The sequence below is a fragment of the Vulpes lagopus genome, chromosome 1 (genome assembly GCF_018345385.1).
Source record: "Vulpes lagopus strain Blue_001 chromosome 1, ASM1834538v1, whole genome shotgun sequence".
Classification (NCBI taxonomy): Eukaryota; Metazoa; Chordata; class Mammalia; order Carnivora; family Canidae; genus Vulpes; species Vulpes lagopus.
Genome location: NC_054824.1, coordinates 71,529,124 through 71,541,926, shown reverse-complemented (window position 1 = coordinate 71,541,926; position 12,803 = coordinate 71,529,124). Strand labels below are relative to the sequence as shown.

At 54.5% G+C, this 12,803-nt stretch overlaps 2 protein-coding genes across 12 annotated transcripts; one reads left to right on the top strand and one right to left on the bottom strand.

Annotated features, from left to right (window-relative positions):
* The first annotated feature begins 72 nt into the window (after positions 1-72).
* On the top strand, positions 73-3,568 carry EGFL8 (EGF like domain multiple 8). 3 transcript variants are annotated; one of them, XM_041729863.1, is made up of 8 exons: positions 73-1,507; positions 1,716-1,838; positions 1,940-2,052; positions 2,152-2,247; positions 2,358-2,528; positions 2,607-2,686; positions 2,767-2,920; positions 3,192-3,568. In XM_041729863.1, the coding sequence occupies exons 1-8, from the start codon at positions 1,407-1,409 to the stop codon at positions 3,269-3,271; spliced, it is 918 nt and encodes a 305-aa protein (XP_041585797.1). In that variant the 5' UTR covers positions 73-1,406; the 3' UTR covers positions 3,272-3,568. The 3 variants fall into 3 exon arrangements, with proteins under 3 accessions (XP_041585797.1, XP_041585736.1, XP_041585664.1); XM_041729802.1 differs by lacking the exon at positions 3,192-3,568 and having other exon boundaries at positions 73-911; positions 1,381-1,507; positions 2,767-3,182; XM_041729730.1 differs by lacking the exon at positions 3,192-3,568 and having other exon boundaries at positions 73-911; positions 1,378-1,507; positions 2,767-3,182.
* Positions 3,498-12,702, bottom strand: AGPAT1 (1-acylglycerol-3-phosphate O-acyltransferase 1). 9 transcript variants are annotated; one of them, XM_041730115.1, is made up of 8 exons: positions 12,160-12,273; positions 11,115-11,714; positions 6,560-6,768; positions 6,218-6,351; positions 5,729-5,904; positions 5,454-5,549; positions 5,251-5,323; positions 3,498-4,730 (listed from the first exon to the last, which is right to left on the bottom strand). In XM_041730115.1, the coding sequence occupies exons 2-8, from the start codon at positions 11,268-11,270 to the stop codon at positions 4,546-4,548; spliced, it is 1,029 nt and encodes a 342-aa protein (XP_041586049.1). In that variant the 5' UTR covers positions 11,271-11,714; positions 12,160-12,273; the 3' UTR covers positions 3,498-4,545. The 9 variants fall into 9 exon arrangements, with proteins under 9 accessions (XP_041586049.1, XP_041585952.1, XP_041586374.1 ...); XM_041730018.1 differs by having other exon boundaries at positions 11,115-11,717; positions 12,160-12,271; XM_041730440.1 differs by lacking the exons at positions 11,115-11,714; positions 12,160-12,273 and adding an exon at positions 12,475-12,702.
* Positions 12,703-12,803: the final 101 nt, after the last annotated feature.

Here is a 12,803-nt window from a genome sequence, read left to right as displayed (position 1 = left end):
CTGGGTGCCCGGATGCCTGGTCTGGGGTGGGACCCCCTTGGTGTTTCCGCTCTCTAAATGCCCATTCTGTGTGGGTTCCTGATTCTCTGTGGGTTCTTTCCTGCAGAGGACAATTCTCTTCCTGTCCCAGCCTAAGCTTGGGGGACTGAGCCCAGGGCTCCAGTGGCTTGTGCCTCAGCCTCATGGGTGGAATGTGCCTGCTACCCCCAGGCTAGACAAGGGGGCTAAGGGTCAGGGTGGGCATTTGTTGCACCCCTTTTCGACCTTTGTAGGCCAGAGTTGGGTGAGGGGCTGGACAATGAGCCTCCTCTTCCTTGAAAGAAGGAATTTTTGTGGAGACAATAGGGCCCTGTCTGCTCTGGCTTGGGGGGCGGTGGCAGACTCAACTCGCCCCCACCCCAGGCCCTAACAAATGTCATCAAGGAATGGGGGGCAATTTCCCCATAAGGCATTGGGCGCCTCCCCCCCCCTTCCTTTCTTTCTTCAGCTGATCTTGCCTCTTCTCCCATGACCTGACCCTGCTTTCCTCTGCCAGCTCTGTCTCTCTCCCTGCCCCCACTTCTCCCCCAGCCTGTGTTGGGTTGAGGGGTGTGGCAAGGCCAGGGGGACCAGTGGTGTCATAGAGCCAGTGGCCTCTGCCGATTTGGGGAGTGTAGGAAGAAGGAGCCTCGGAGTTGGAAATTTACTTCTGGGGGCCCTTTGCTGGGGCGGTTGTGAGGGTTGTGGGACTTGGATCCCACTGAGCAGTTAGAGCAGGAGCTATGGAGGACTCTTGTGGGAGGGGGCGGGGAATGGGAGGATTGTCTGGCCCAGCCCCTTCTCTCCTTCCCAGCCTGCCCCACCCACCCACCAGTCTGAGCTGCTGCTGCTGAGGCTGGTCTGCTGGAGTCTCCGGAGAGAGGAAAAGACAGGTGGGGAGAACATGTCACTGGGGGATGGGCCTTAGAATGTGCGTTGGGAAGTGCGTGAGTGAGGGGTGCTGGTGAGAGAGGCAGCAGGGATAGGTGCAGTTTCCAGGTCCATGGTTTGGAGTGCAGGATGTGAGTATTCGAGGCTTTGAAGGTAGAAGAGTTAAGATAGAAGAGGGTGTGTTACAGATAGGAGGGTTGTGGAGGAAGAGTTAGCTGTGGTGTAGAGGGGAGGGGAGGGAGTGTATGGGGGCGTGCACTTGCAGGATGCTACAGGGACCGTGTGTGCCGGATGAAGGGGTCACCTTCCATATACATACAGGTGTAGACAATCCTGGTGGCTAGTGTAAATGTGTACAAATGAACATGCTGACTTCCTCAGAGCGCACTATCAGACTGCTCTTGGAGGGGCTGGGGCTGTAGCAGTCACAGGAGAGGGGAAGGACCTCCGTTAACCTCTTCTTGCCAGCAGCCTGCAGTTTGGAGTCAAGGAGAATCATGGCATCCAGGGATGAGCTGTACAATCTCTTAGGCGGACTCTCATCCCTCCTGCTACTGATGTCAGTCCAGGGGGCCAAGGGTGGATCCCTCAAAGAGAGGTGATAACACAGGGGGCAGGGCCAGGGGTGAGGGCTTTGGAAACCCTGCTGGGGGTGGGGGGAATGGAAAAACCATGAAGTATAGAATGGGGGTGAGGCTGTCCCCTCCAGGGAGGGGGGGGCCTCAGTTGAGCTTGAGTGTAGTGGGATTCCTCACCCCCAGGGCCTGGCCCACTTAGTGTCTCTCCCCTTCTCTGCATGGGTGCAGTCAGGGGGTCTGCTCCAAGCAGATGCTGGTGGTCCCCCTCCATTACAACGAGTCCTACAGCCAACCAGTGTATAAGCCCTACCTGACCATGTGCAATGGAAGGCGCATCTGCAGCACCTACAGGTGAGAGATCGGAGCCTGGATTCTGGAGTCTTTCAAGAAGAAGTTCAAGAACCCAGACCAAAGCCCATAAACCACTGTTCAGAACCAGGCCTATGTTCTAGGACTACATATCGAGTGGCATGGAGGGAGGTGAAGAGGGAGGTGCAGCAGACCCATGTTGTGTGCTGCCAAGGCTGGAAGAAGCGGCATCCAGGGGCGCTCACCTGTGATGAAGGTGAGACTGGGTCTTCCCAGGCCTGGGGACAGGGGTGCGCTGCGGGGCTGGGGAGGCTGGCTGTTGGTCCTGTTTTGAACTGCCCTTCTGCACCCACAGCCATCTGCGCCAAGCCCTGTCTGAACCGAGGTGTCTGCGTCAGGCCAGAGCAGTGCCAGTGCGCCCCAGGCTGGGGTGGGAAGCACTGTCACGTGGGTGAGTTCCCTTCCTCCTCCAGTGGTGCCAGGACCTCACTCCCCTTGGGGCACCAGCTCACCCCCCCCCCCCCCCCCCCGCTTCAGCCCTCTCCTCTTTCTGTTAACTAGACGTGGATGAATGTAGGACTGGTGTCACCCTCTGCTCACACCATTGCCTCAACACGGCAGGCAGCTTTACCTGTGGTTGTCCCCAAGGTCTGGTGCTGGGCCCAGATGGGCGCACCTGTGCAGAGGGCAACCTGGAGCCCCCAACTGGCGCCAGCGTCCTCAGCGTGGCGGGTGAGTGGGTGGCAGTAGGGGTGGCAGTGAGGGCCCGGGCTCAATGGCAGCGGGTGACACTGCTCCCTTTTGTCCCAGTTCGGGAAGCAGAACATGATGAGCACGCCTTGAGGCGGGAGATTCGGGAGCTGCGGGGGCGCCTGGAGCGGCTGGAGCAGGTAAGGGTAGATGCCTGGACCAAGCCCCCTGGGTGGGGTGTACCCCACCTCCAATACTCTTGAGGTGTCTTCCTTTGTAGTGGGCTGGTCAGGCTGGGGCCTGGGTCCGAGCTGTGCTGCCCATGCCACCTGAAGAGTTACAACCAGAACAGGTGGCGGAGCTATGGGGCTGGAGCGACAGGATTGAGTCTCTCAGCGACCAGGTGCTGCTGCTGGAGGAGAGGCTAGGTGCCTGTGAGTCCTCAGTCCCTCTCTGCTTGAACCCCCATCCCCCCATGGCTGCCCCCAGCTCTCCCAGACACCTTTCCCTAGTTCACTTTTCTTTCCCCCAAACCCTTTCTCAACACTTAGCTTCCCCATACTGTCCCCAGATAGCTACACTTCATCCCTTTCTCTGGTACCCTGTCCCTAATCTATTTATTGTTGGGTAAGAGTCTCTGCAGTACCCTGGCAGCCCCAAAAGTCTACAGCCAATGTGTCTGCCTGCCTCCTTGTCATTCACCAGGCTCCTGTGATGACAATAGCCTGGGCCCAGGTCTCAATCGGCAGCCGATAAGGAACCTCTCCAGAACCCTGGCCCTCTAATTTATACAGAAACTGGCCCTGCTAATCCTCTGGGATCAGCCAGCTGGGGAAGTGCAGATAAGGTTATCTGGCACCAAGGAGCAATGAGTGATGGAAACTTCCAAGAGCTGAAGGCAGCGGGGAGGATGGGTGCCTTGGGCCCACCCGAGTCTTCTGGCTGGGGCAGGTTGCCTGGGCGAGAACCACTTCAACGCCTTAACAAATGCAGCCAGAAAGTGCCCAGATCTCTCTCTCTCTCAATCTTTATTCTGTTTCTTGCTGTTATCCAGATAATTAATAAAAACCAACCACACAAAACTGGGTCTCGCCCTCTCCTTTTGCTCCCAGCCCACCTCCCCAGTTGTGGGCACAGGTCTGGGGTGGGAGGCCAGAGTGGTTAATGCCACAGGGAGGAAATGAAAACTGGCTCAGAGAGGGGAAGCCTCAAAAGAAAGAGAAATAAATTAAAAGCCCTCCCACCCCCTCCAGCCAGGGTTCAGTTCCTTTCCCCAATTCCCTAGGGAGCAGAAGTGAGTACAGCACCTGATGTCTGCCTCTTCCCTTGTGTCTAGTTACAATGGTACAGCAGGGCTGCAGGGGACTGGATTGATGCCAGGACCACTGAAGAACTGTACCACAGGGACAGGGGGAAGCAGAAATGTGGAGACCAAATTGGCATCTAGGAGTATGCTCACCCCTGGGCACCTGGGTACGGGCAGGACGAGACCTCTGAGTAAGAAGAGTCCAGCCTCCACTGATGGGAGGCTCCATGGGAAGGAGGGTGAGGGTGCTGAAGAGTGTTCCCAGGATAAGCCAGGAATGTTCAGGCATCGCTTCCAGCCACAGTGTGAGGAGTCCTCACAAATGGATAAGTCCACTGAATCCATGGACTTGCGGGAGGGTATTGTTCCATAGCATGGACGAGGCCACTGGCCAATGTGGGGTGGAGAGTGAGAGATCACAAAGGAAGAGGGTCCACTGGGGAAAGGATGGTGTGTTCACACCCTTGGGTAGGTGAGCCACTGGAGATGAGGGGGAGGCAACCGTCCCACAGACAAGATGGCACAGGAGGTGGGTGGGGGTCAGAGTGTAGACTGCACCGAGGCAAGAGAGTCCATGGAGGGAGCTGGGAAGGGGCAAGGAGTGGTGCTGTATCCACATTCACTTCAGAAGTTGAAGATTCCAAAGAGAAGAACAGTGGGGAGAGGAGAAACAAGGAAGAGGGCTTGGCCCTGCTTTAGGGCCCACTGGGCTGGGAGGTATGGGTGGAAGAAGGGGGTCATTGGGAGGGGAGCTCAGAGCCGGGCCTCGCCCACCCCTCCAGACTTCTTCAGATAGTCACCACTGCCCCGGCCATCAGTGGAGATTTCCCGGAAAACGGTGAGCATGGAGTGTCGGACTCTGTCAGCCAGAGCTGGGACGTCATCTGGTGTCAGCCCTTCTGTGGGCACTGGGGGCAGCACCCGTACCTGACATCGTCCTGAGGGGGGTGGTGAGCACCATCATGGCCTGTCTGCCTAGGCCTCTGCCCACAGGTGGGGCACAATTTCCGAGCTCTCCTGCCACTCCCTCCCCAACCTTTCTGTTCGCTTCTCCCTACCCTGGCCAACTGCCCCCATTTGCCAGCTGCTACCTGATCTGAGGCCCTCCTGCACTAAGCGCCCCCCGCCCCCATCCAGACACCTCAGCACCCTTTCTGCCCCCATTGTCTCAATTTCACTTTTACTGCCAAGTGTTATCATAGCCTTGCACACACAGGCCTTCCTCCTCCCACTGGACAGTAATGGCCCCTCTTGCAGGGACTGAGCTTTACCCATATAGCAGGGTATGTTGGGTGCTTAATAAGTATTTATTAGTTGGTGTGGGGTCACGCTGGTGATCCTTTGGACATCTCAGTCCTGGCACTGACCAATCCTCCCCTCATGGGGACATCCCCCCAGCCTTTCTCCCTCATGGCCCTTCTGGCCACCCCCAGCCCCAGGTCTACTCAGAGCCCTCACCCGAAGTGAAGCGGCGCTCCTTCTTGCAATAGAAGTCTTGATAGGAGGACATGACTATGGGGACAATGGGAACCTGGGGAAGGGGAGAAGCAAACAGCCCACAGTTCCCTTCCAAGGCCCCATGACAAGCCTCTGACAGAAAGAGATGGTGGGAGCCGGCAGCACAGGGGATGCTCAGGAGCAGAAGGGGAAGTAGTAATTACCTGGGCCTGAACTGCAAGGTGGAAGGCGCCACGTTTGAAGGGCAGCATGGAGCCATTGTGGTTTCTTGTGCCCTCAGGAAAAACCCAGACCCGCACCTGGGGAAGACAGAGAATCAAGACATACGGGTTTGTGTGTGTGTGTGTGCGTGTGTGTGTGTGTAATAGTTGTGACGCTGTAATGGGACCTCTGAGGCCTGCTGGCCCTGCATCTCAGTCTATTTACAAGTGCTCTACTCCACAATGCCCCGACCCTCCTGTTCCACAGGGTGACTCACGTCCTGGGTGAGCAGGGTCTGGGCGACTTCAGACATGACACTGATGGCATCCCCAGTGCGCTTCCGGTCGATGAAGATAACTCCTGCCAGCCAGCAGGCCAGTCCAGCGGAGCCAGCCCACAGCAGCTCACGCTTGGCGATGGGTACACAGCGGCCTGGCAGTACCTCCATCATCCCTAGGGCAAAGGTAGGATGGGTGAAGGCCATAGTGGAGGCAAAGTATTATGGGAAGCAGGTCATCACCCACACTACGAAGGACTGGAGATAAAGGAAGAGGCAGACTGAAGGAGGGGGGTGGGAAGACCTGAGTGGTAGAAGAGGTGATTAAACATATATTAGCCTGTATATGAGGGTAAGAAGTCCTGGGGGAAGGGAGAGGAGAGCCAGGGGGCAACGTTTAGATGCAGGGTAGGTGAGGACCCCCAGAGGAGATTCTGGGGAAGGAGGAAGGGCATGGCTGGGGGAGGTGTGCCCTATGAGGGATCTCACCAAGCAGGTCGAGTGAGCTCTGGTGGTTGGAGACCACGACGTAGGGCTGTGAGGGAGGGAAGTGGTGAGCCCCACGCACCTCCACTCGGATCCCGTACAGGTATTTGATGTGGAGCAGCATCAGGCGCAAGATCCTGTGGGGTCATGGCAAGGGGTTCCAGCAGGACCCACTGACATCCATCTAAATGCCTTGGTTCCCCCTACTCCACTGTCTTTGCAGTCCTCTCCCCTTCCTTGTCCTTGGGTTCTCTCCACCTTCCCTACAAACCCCACATCCTCCCCGTCCACTGCTCACTTTGGACTCTTAGGTTTTCTCATCACCCAAAACCCTTTGGCCCTCACTTCATGTTCTCAACGTTGCGTCCTCGCACAGCACACACAGGGATGGCGAGCACAGCCAGGAAGAGGATCCAGCCATTGTAGAAGGCCATCTTGAAGAAGTATTTGGCACTGGGGCTGCAGAACCACAGGGCAGGCAGCAGGAGCAGCAGCAGCAGGAGGAGCAGCAGCAGCACGGTCCATACCCCTGGCCACAACTCCATTCTGGCCACCTGCAGGGGACAGGGCAAGGGACAGTGGGCCAGGTTCCTGGAGGGGTAGTGGAGTGGGCAAGGCACAGCAGGCAGGGTTTGGGGAGCTATGAGGTCAAGGGCCAGAGACACAGGAAGGGGTCAGGGCTCCCATCTAGACCTGCCCAGGAAGCCTCTCTGGGATAGGGGTGGGAGGAAGAGGAGTTCAGGACTGCTTGCCTACCCCTCTCCCAGAAATATTCACAAAGACAAGAGACACAGACATGGACATCTACAACTCACAAATACATGATAAGGGGACAATAATAATAGCAACAGCTAACACTCATAGCTGGTAAGGTCTTAGGATGGTCTACACCTGACTGTCTAATACTGTAGCCACCAGCCACATATGGCTCCTGAGCACCTGAAACGTGGCCTAGTTTGAGTGGAGACGTGCTGGAAGTGTAAAATACACATTAGATTTCAAAGACTCTGAATGAAAATGTAAAATATTCCCTTAATAATCTTCTGTATTGATTACATTTTGAAATCTTAACCTTTCAGAATACCGGGTTCAATAGAACATATCATTAAAATTAATTTCACCTTGTTACTTTTGACCTTTTTTGACATATCTACCAGAAAATTAAAATTTACATGTGGTTTGTATTATATTTCTGTTGGCTTAGGGCTGGCCTATAGACTATGTTAAACCCTTAAAGGGGCGCCTAGGTGGCTCAGTGGTTGAGTGTCTGCCTTTGGCTCAGGGCGTGATCCCGGGGTCCTGGGATCGAGTCCCACATCGGGCTCCCCGCAGGGAGCCTGCTCTTTCCTCTGCATGTGTCTCTGCCTCTCTCTATCTCTCATGAATAAATAAATACAATCTTAAACAAAACAAAACAAACAAACCCTTAAATATGAACTACACAATTTACATCTTGTAGGAGAGAGGCCCAAAGAAGTTAAATAACTTACCTGAGGTGATATGGCTCCCCTAAGAGGCACCTCCTAGTTTAAACCTAAGCGGCTTGTACTCCTAACCACGGTCACGCTGCTGCCTGTATGTATACACATAGGTATACGCAACAGCAGGTAAGTGAAGGGCCAAAACACCCAGACATTCTCAAGAAGACTGGCAAGAATAAAGGGTCTGTCACTAATGCAAAAATAAACACATACAGTCATGCAGAGACTGACCTGCTCACACCAGAAGGCAAACTTAAAATCACACCTGGTAACAGCTAAAGAAATGTAGTAAATGCATAACCAGAAAACCCCCTCTCCACCAAGGTAGCTACTTCCACCCCTTTCCTGTTCCCAGATAAACCCATGGACATACCAGAAGCAGCTACATCTATCAATCCTGCCTCCACAGGCAGGCAAACAAATCCTTCTGCTCCCTTTCCCCCTTCTGCACTGGAGGCAAATGGGTCAGGCAGATACAATATGTAAGGCCTGACCGAGGGGGAAAAAAAAGGCAGAGTAAAAGAGACATCATACCACCTGCTCTGGGAGAGGAAAGGATTCAGGAGGAAGAGGTACGGGCACACAGAACTGCCTCTAGGTTCTTCCTCCTTCCTCCACTCTGCCCCACTATTGGGGGCAGGGTCAGAAGTCACAAAATGGTGTTTAGGCAAATACCTGTCACTCCCTGCCAGTGCCAGCAAGGCTACTGGCACTCCCTTCCAATGACAAGAAAGTCTGTGTTCAAAGTCCCTTGCCAATCAGTGAAGGGTAATAGGCAAGAGAAACAGGAAACTCTGCCAACTCTGAAGCTGTAGGCCTTGAGCTGTTCTAGCCCACTGCCCCTGTTAAGTCTGGACCAGCATCTCTTCCCTGGACTATCTGCAATGGGCTCCTAATTCTGCTCTTCCAATTCATCATCCACGTAGCCACCACAGAGATCTTTCTGTAACACAGATCCGAGCATTTCCCTGTCTTGTCTGCAGGCCCCTTAGACAAGTTGACTTCTGCTTCCATCTTTGGCCCCGCCCCCACAAAAGCCTTTTGTGCTCCAACTCCAGTTCCTCAGGCATACCAAGATCTTTCATGCTACTGTGCTGCAAACAGGCTGCTCCCTTGGCTGGAATGCCCTTCCGCCTCTTCACTTGCCTCACACAGCTGAGCGTCACGCTTTGGAGGCCTTCTTGAACCCCTCCTGGCCTGAGTTTTCATTACACTTTTATCTTGATCACTGGTTCTCAAAGTGTAGAGATGCGTATTCTTGGACCTCGCCCCCGATCTCTTGAATCAGAAATTCTGGGCCTTGGGCCCAACAATCTGTATTTTAACAAGCCCTCCAAGTGAGTCTGGTGTGCACACAAGTTTGAGAGCCACTGATCTTGACACCACAGTGTACATAACTGCTCACTGGCATTTTTGTTTCCTTCCCTAGTCTGTAAGCAGCTTGAGGGTAGTAACGCCCAATACCTGGGACAGAAGGAGGCAGAGAGGGTGCTCAGTAAACATTTGCTGAACAGATTATAAGGCTGGATACACACCCACACAGCCATAACTAATGACAGAGATGATCAGGAATCCGATAGCTACACTCTGTGAAAAGATAAGTCACTGAGAAAGCAATGAACACAACAAGCCTAACAGTAACCTTCTCTGAATATACACATACAATACGCAGTCACGTTGAAGGGGAAGCACCAACAATCAAGATGGCGCATCCCATCTCACACAAAAGAGAAACATACGGAATGGGGATTAACATGCCACAGGGGAGAGATGCTACTGTCATCAATAAATGCCAACACAGCAAAAGAGTGGGGGAACAGAGGAAGTGCACAGCAGAGCTGACCCTGTGGCATGCACTGACCTCCATGAACACAGGCTGTCCACAGCCACTGGAAAGATCAGGCCAGGAAGGTCAGCAAGGTAAGGCACATGGGGATGGTTCTCTGGGGAAACAGAGGCTCCGTCACCTTTTTCTCTAATGTATAACATTAAGTGACCTCCTCTGGAGCAGAAATGTCCAAGGACTTATAAGCGCACGGAGTGCCAAATGGGTTAATGTGCAGATGACTCACAAAATATACTGCCAATAAAATTATGAAATAAATAGTATGTGTACCCAGAAGCACAGATGCTGTGGAAGGGCCACATCAGTGTACACATGATAAATATGTAAAGGTGCATGCATAGGTATGGTGTGAATCCTGACTGGGAAAACACATGCAGCCAACAGGCCAACCCAATCACAACAGAAGTGTGCACTAGTCCACTAAACCACAGGATCCCCCACACGAAGACTACCACACATGACAGGATCATGGACATAATAATATATGATACATGAAACAAAACAAATAAGGTATAACCTTTACATGCAAAAGTAAACATGCAAAAGCATAAAATGTGCAAAAAACACAAAACCACACAATGGATGCAATATATAAACACTCACATTTGAACAATGTCAAGACTGGACAAGAGACATGGACATAAAGATAGGAGAATGGGCAATTCTGATGGACAATAACACATCGTTTGTCCAGTCCACGGAGAGCACAGGGAGAGGCTAGCCGCACATAAGCCACTCAACATGTCAAAGGCACACGGACTCAATGTAGAAAACATGGCCCCCCACAAAGCATCTGTGTCAGTAAGGATCTAGTCCAGTGTGGATGGCCACTGAAGAAGGTCCTGTGCCCAGATGAAACAGAGGTGTCTGAGGGCCTTTCTAGGAAGCGAATTCTGCTAGGGGAAGGAGGGCAATAAACCACCTTCTCCCGGCTACAACCCCTCAAGAGTCATGTGGGGCCAAAGGGCAGGAAAAGGAACTGGGGAAGGTGTCAGGAATTCCCTCTTCAGGACTCTGTCCACACCCCCATCCCAAAGGCACAGGGTTTTCGGACCTCCTCCGTCTCTCTTCCATCCTTCCTCCCTCAGGGCCCCTCTCCTTTCCCCAGCAAACCTCTCCCCAGTCCGCCTCCCAGACCCAATCTCTCCCCCATCCCCTCTCGGCACCCTCCTCCCGCCTCCTCCCATCCCTTTCCCGCCCCCACCTCAGTGGGGTGGGGGGCCCGGGGAGCTGGCCCCCTCCCCAGCCAGGCTGCGGCAGCGGTGGTGGCGGGTGGCTGTGTCTCTGCCTCGGTCGGGGTGTCGGTGCCAAGGGGGCGACAGGATTTGGGGGTGTCCTAGCCCCGGCCGATGGAGGGGAGGTGAGAGTGGGAGGCTGGGCCCATTGCGGTAGGAATGGTGGGGGGTTATCCCCCTAGCTCCCTCCCTCCCTCCCTGCTGTCTCTCTGAGGGCTGGGGCTGCTGTTGCCGCTATCCCCCTACCCCTCCCCAACGCCTGCGGGTTTCCGGGGCTGGCCAGGAAGTAGGGGGCGGTGATGGGCGGCCCGTCTTGCCAATCGCCTCCCCGAACCGACCAGTTTCCTCCTGGCGGCTCCGCCCCGCGAGAGCTCGGCTGGGCTTCGCCGGTCTCCGGCCTTCTCTGGCTCCAGCTGCATCTTTTTTTCCTCCAACTCCCTTTCAGCACACATGGCTCGTGTGTCCCTTGGTGCTGTATTCCTTCCTTGGCCCATCCCTTCTTCATCAGCTCTCCTCTTCCTGGAAATTTCACTCGGTTTCTTCCTTTCTCCTTAACTCCCTTATCTGCTGTATATTCCCTCCAACTCCCAACTCCTCCAAAAACCTCTTTCCTGTTCCCAACTCCGGATATCTGCAGGTATCTGCTATATGCCAAGTGCTCGTCTCCTCCCCGTGGCTCCCTCTCCCTGGCCCCTCCAGCTCTCGCTGGCTCTCTGACTTTGCCCTCCCCGCAGTCCAGCTCCCTGCTTCAACCCTCTCTCTGGTCTTTAAAGAGAAGAGGTACTCTCAGGCCCTGTCCCTGCCCCTGTCCTTCCACGATCTCTTTCGCTTTTCCATTTCCTTCCTGTCAGTCTCAATCACTGAAGCTGAGACAGTGCTTCTCCCCGACATAGAATCTGGGCGGGCGCATCTTTTCCAGTAGAAACTGGGTATTAGGGCTGCTTTAAAATCAATGAGAAAGAAACAAAAAAAAAAAAAAAAAAAAAAAAAGAAAGAAAGAAAGAAAGAAAGAACGCTAGATTACTCTGGGACGAGCATGCCTCCTGAATTTTGTAGGCATGTATCTGTTCCCTGTCCAGCCTCTGACCTCCTCTCGCTCGTCTTTCCACTGTCCCTTAAACCAGGATCATTGCACTGCTCCTCTCCTTGGTCTACACCCCTTCCCCTAGAACTTTTCTCCTAAGCCTTTCCCAGGCATCCTGTACCTTCACTTCCCCCGCCCTCCTCTCACCTGGCCTCCCTGGTCACGTGAGACCTTTATCAGGGTGCTGACCTGCCCTCGGCCCGAGTCTGTCCCCGCTGCCAGACACACATTCGCCCTGCTAGAATTTACACGCCCTGAGGTCGAGGATGTAAGGAACACTGGTATGGGGGGACTGTTACCTAGTTCTGCTCCTTGGGCCACAGTGAGGTCACTGACTGTAGCGAAGGCCCAAGCTCTGGCCTGCCCAAGTCCCGGGGGTCCTACCCAGGAGGAAGACCCCACTTCTGCGGGACACACTACAGGACGGAAGGGGCGGGCCTAACCCCATTCCGCCGCGGGTCGCTCAGGAGGGGCGGGCCTTGCCCCCTCGGCACCTACTCACAAAGGGGTGGAGCTAGTTCGCTTTTCAGGTTTAAAACTGGGTCGGGGTCAACTCTGTCATACTATGTCAACGTTAAAAGGGTGTGGGCCTTGAGTTCTGTTCTGCAAATCACCTAAGGAGGAGCGGGCTGCGTCCTGCAGCCGAGGGAGATGGGTTAACACCAGCGCCGCAGGTCCATGCTCGCACCATCCAAACGTCGAGCTGATGCCAGTTCTGCGCCCTTCTTCACTGAAAGGGAGGGGCGAGCCCCAGTTCTGCTCTCTACGTCACCGAAGGAGGCCGGAGCCATTTTGAACCCGCGACCATAGCATTTGCTACCTCGCCAAGCTCTCGGCCGTCTTTTCCGATCTCGGCCAATCAGGGCTGGAAGAAACTAACCAATCGGCCCAGAGAGACCGCAGTCGGAGGACCCGGATGAGGCCGCGCTGATGCCTTGGAACC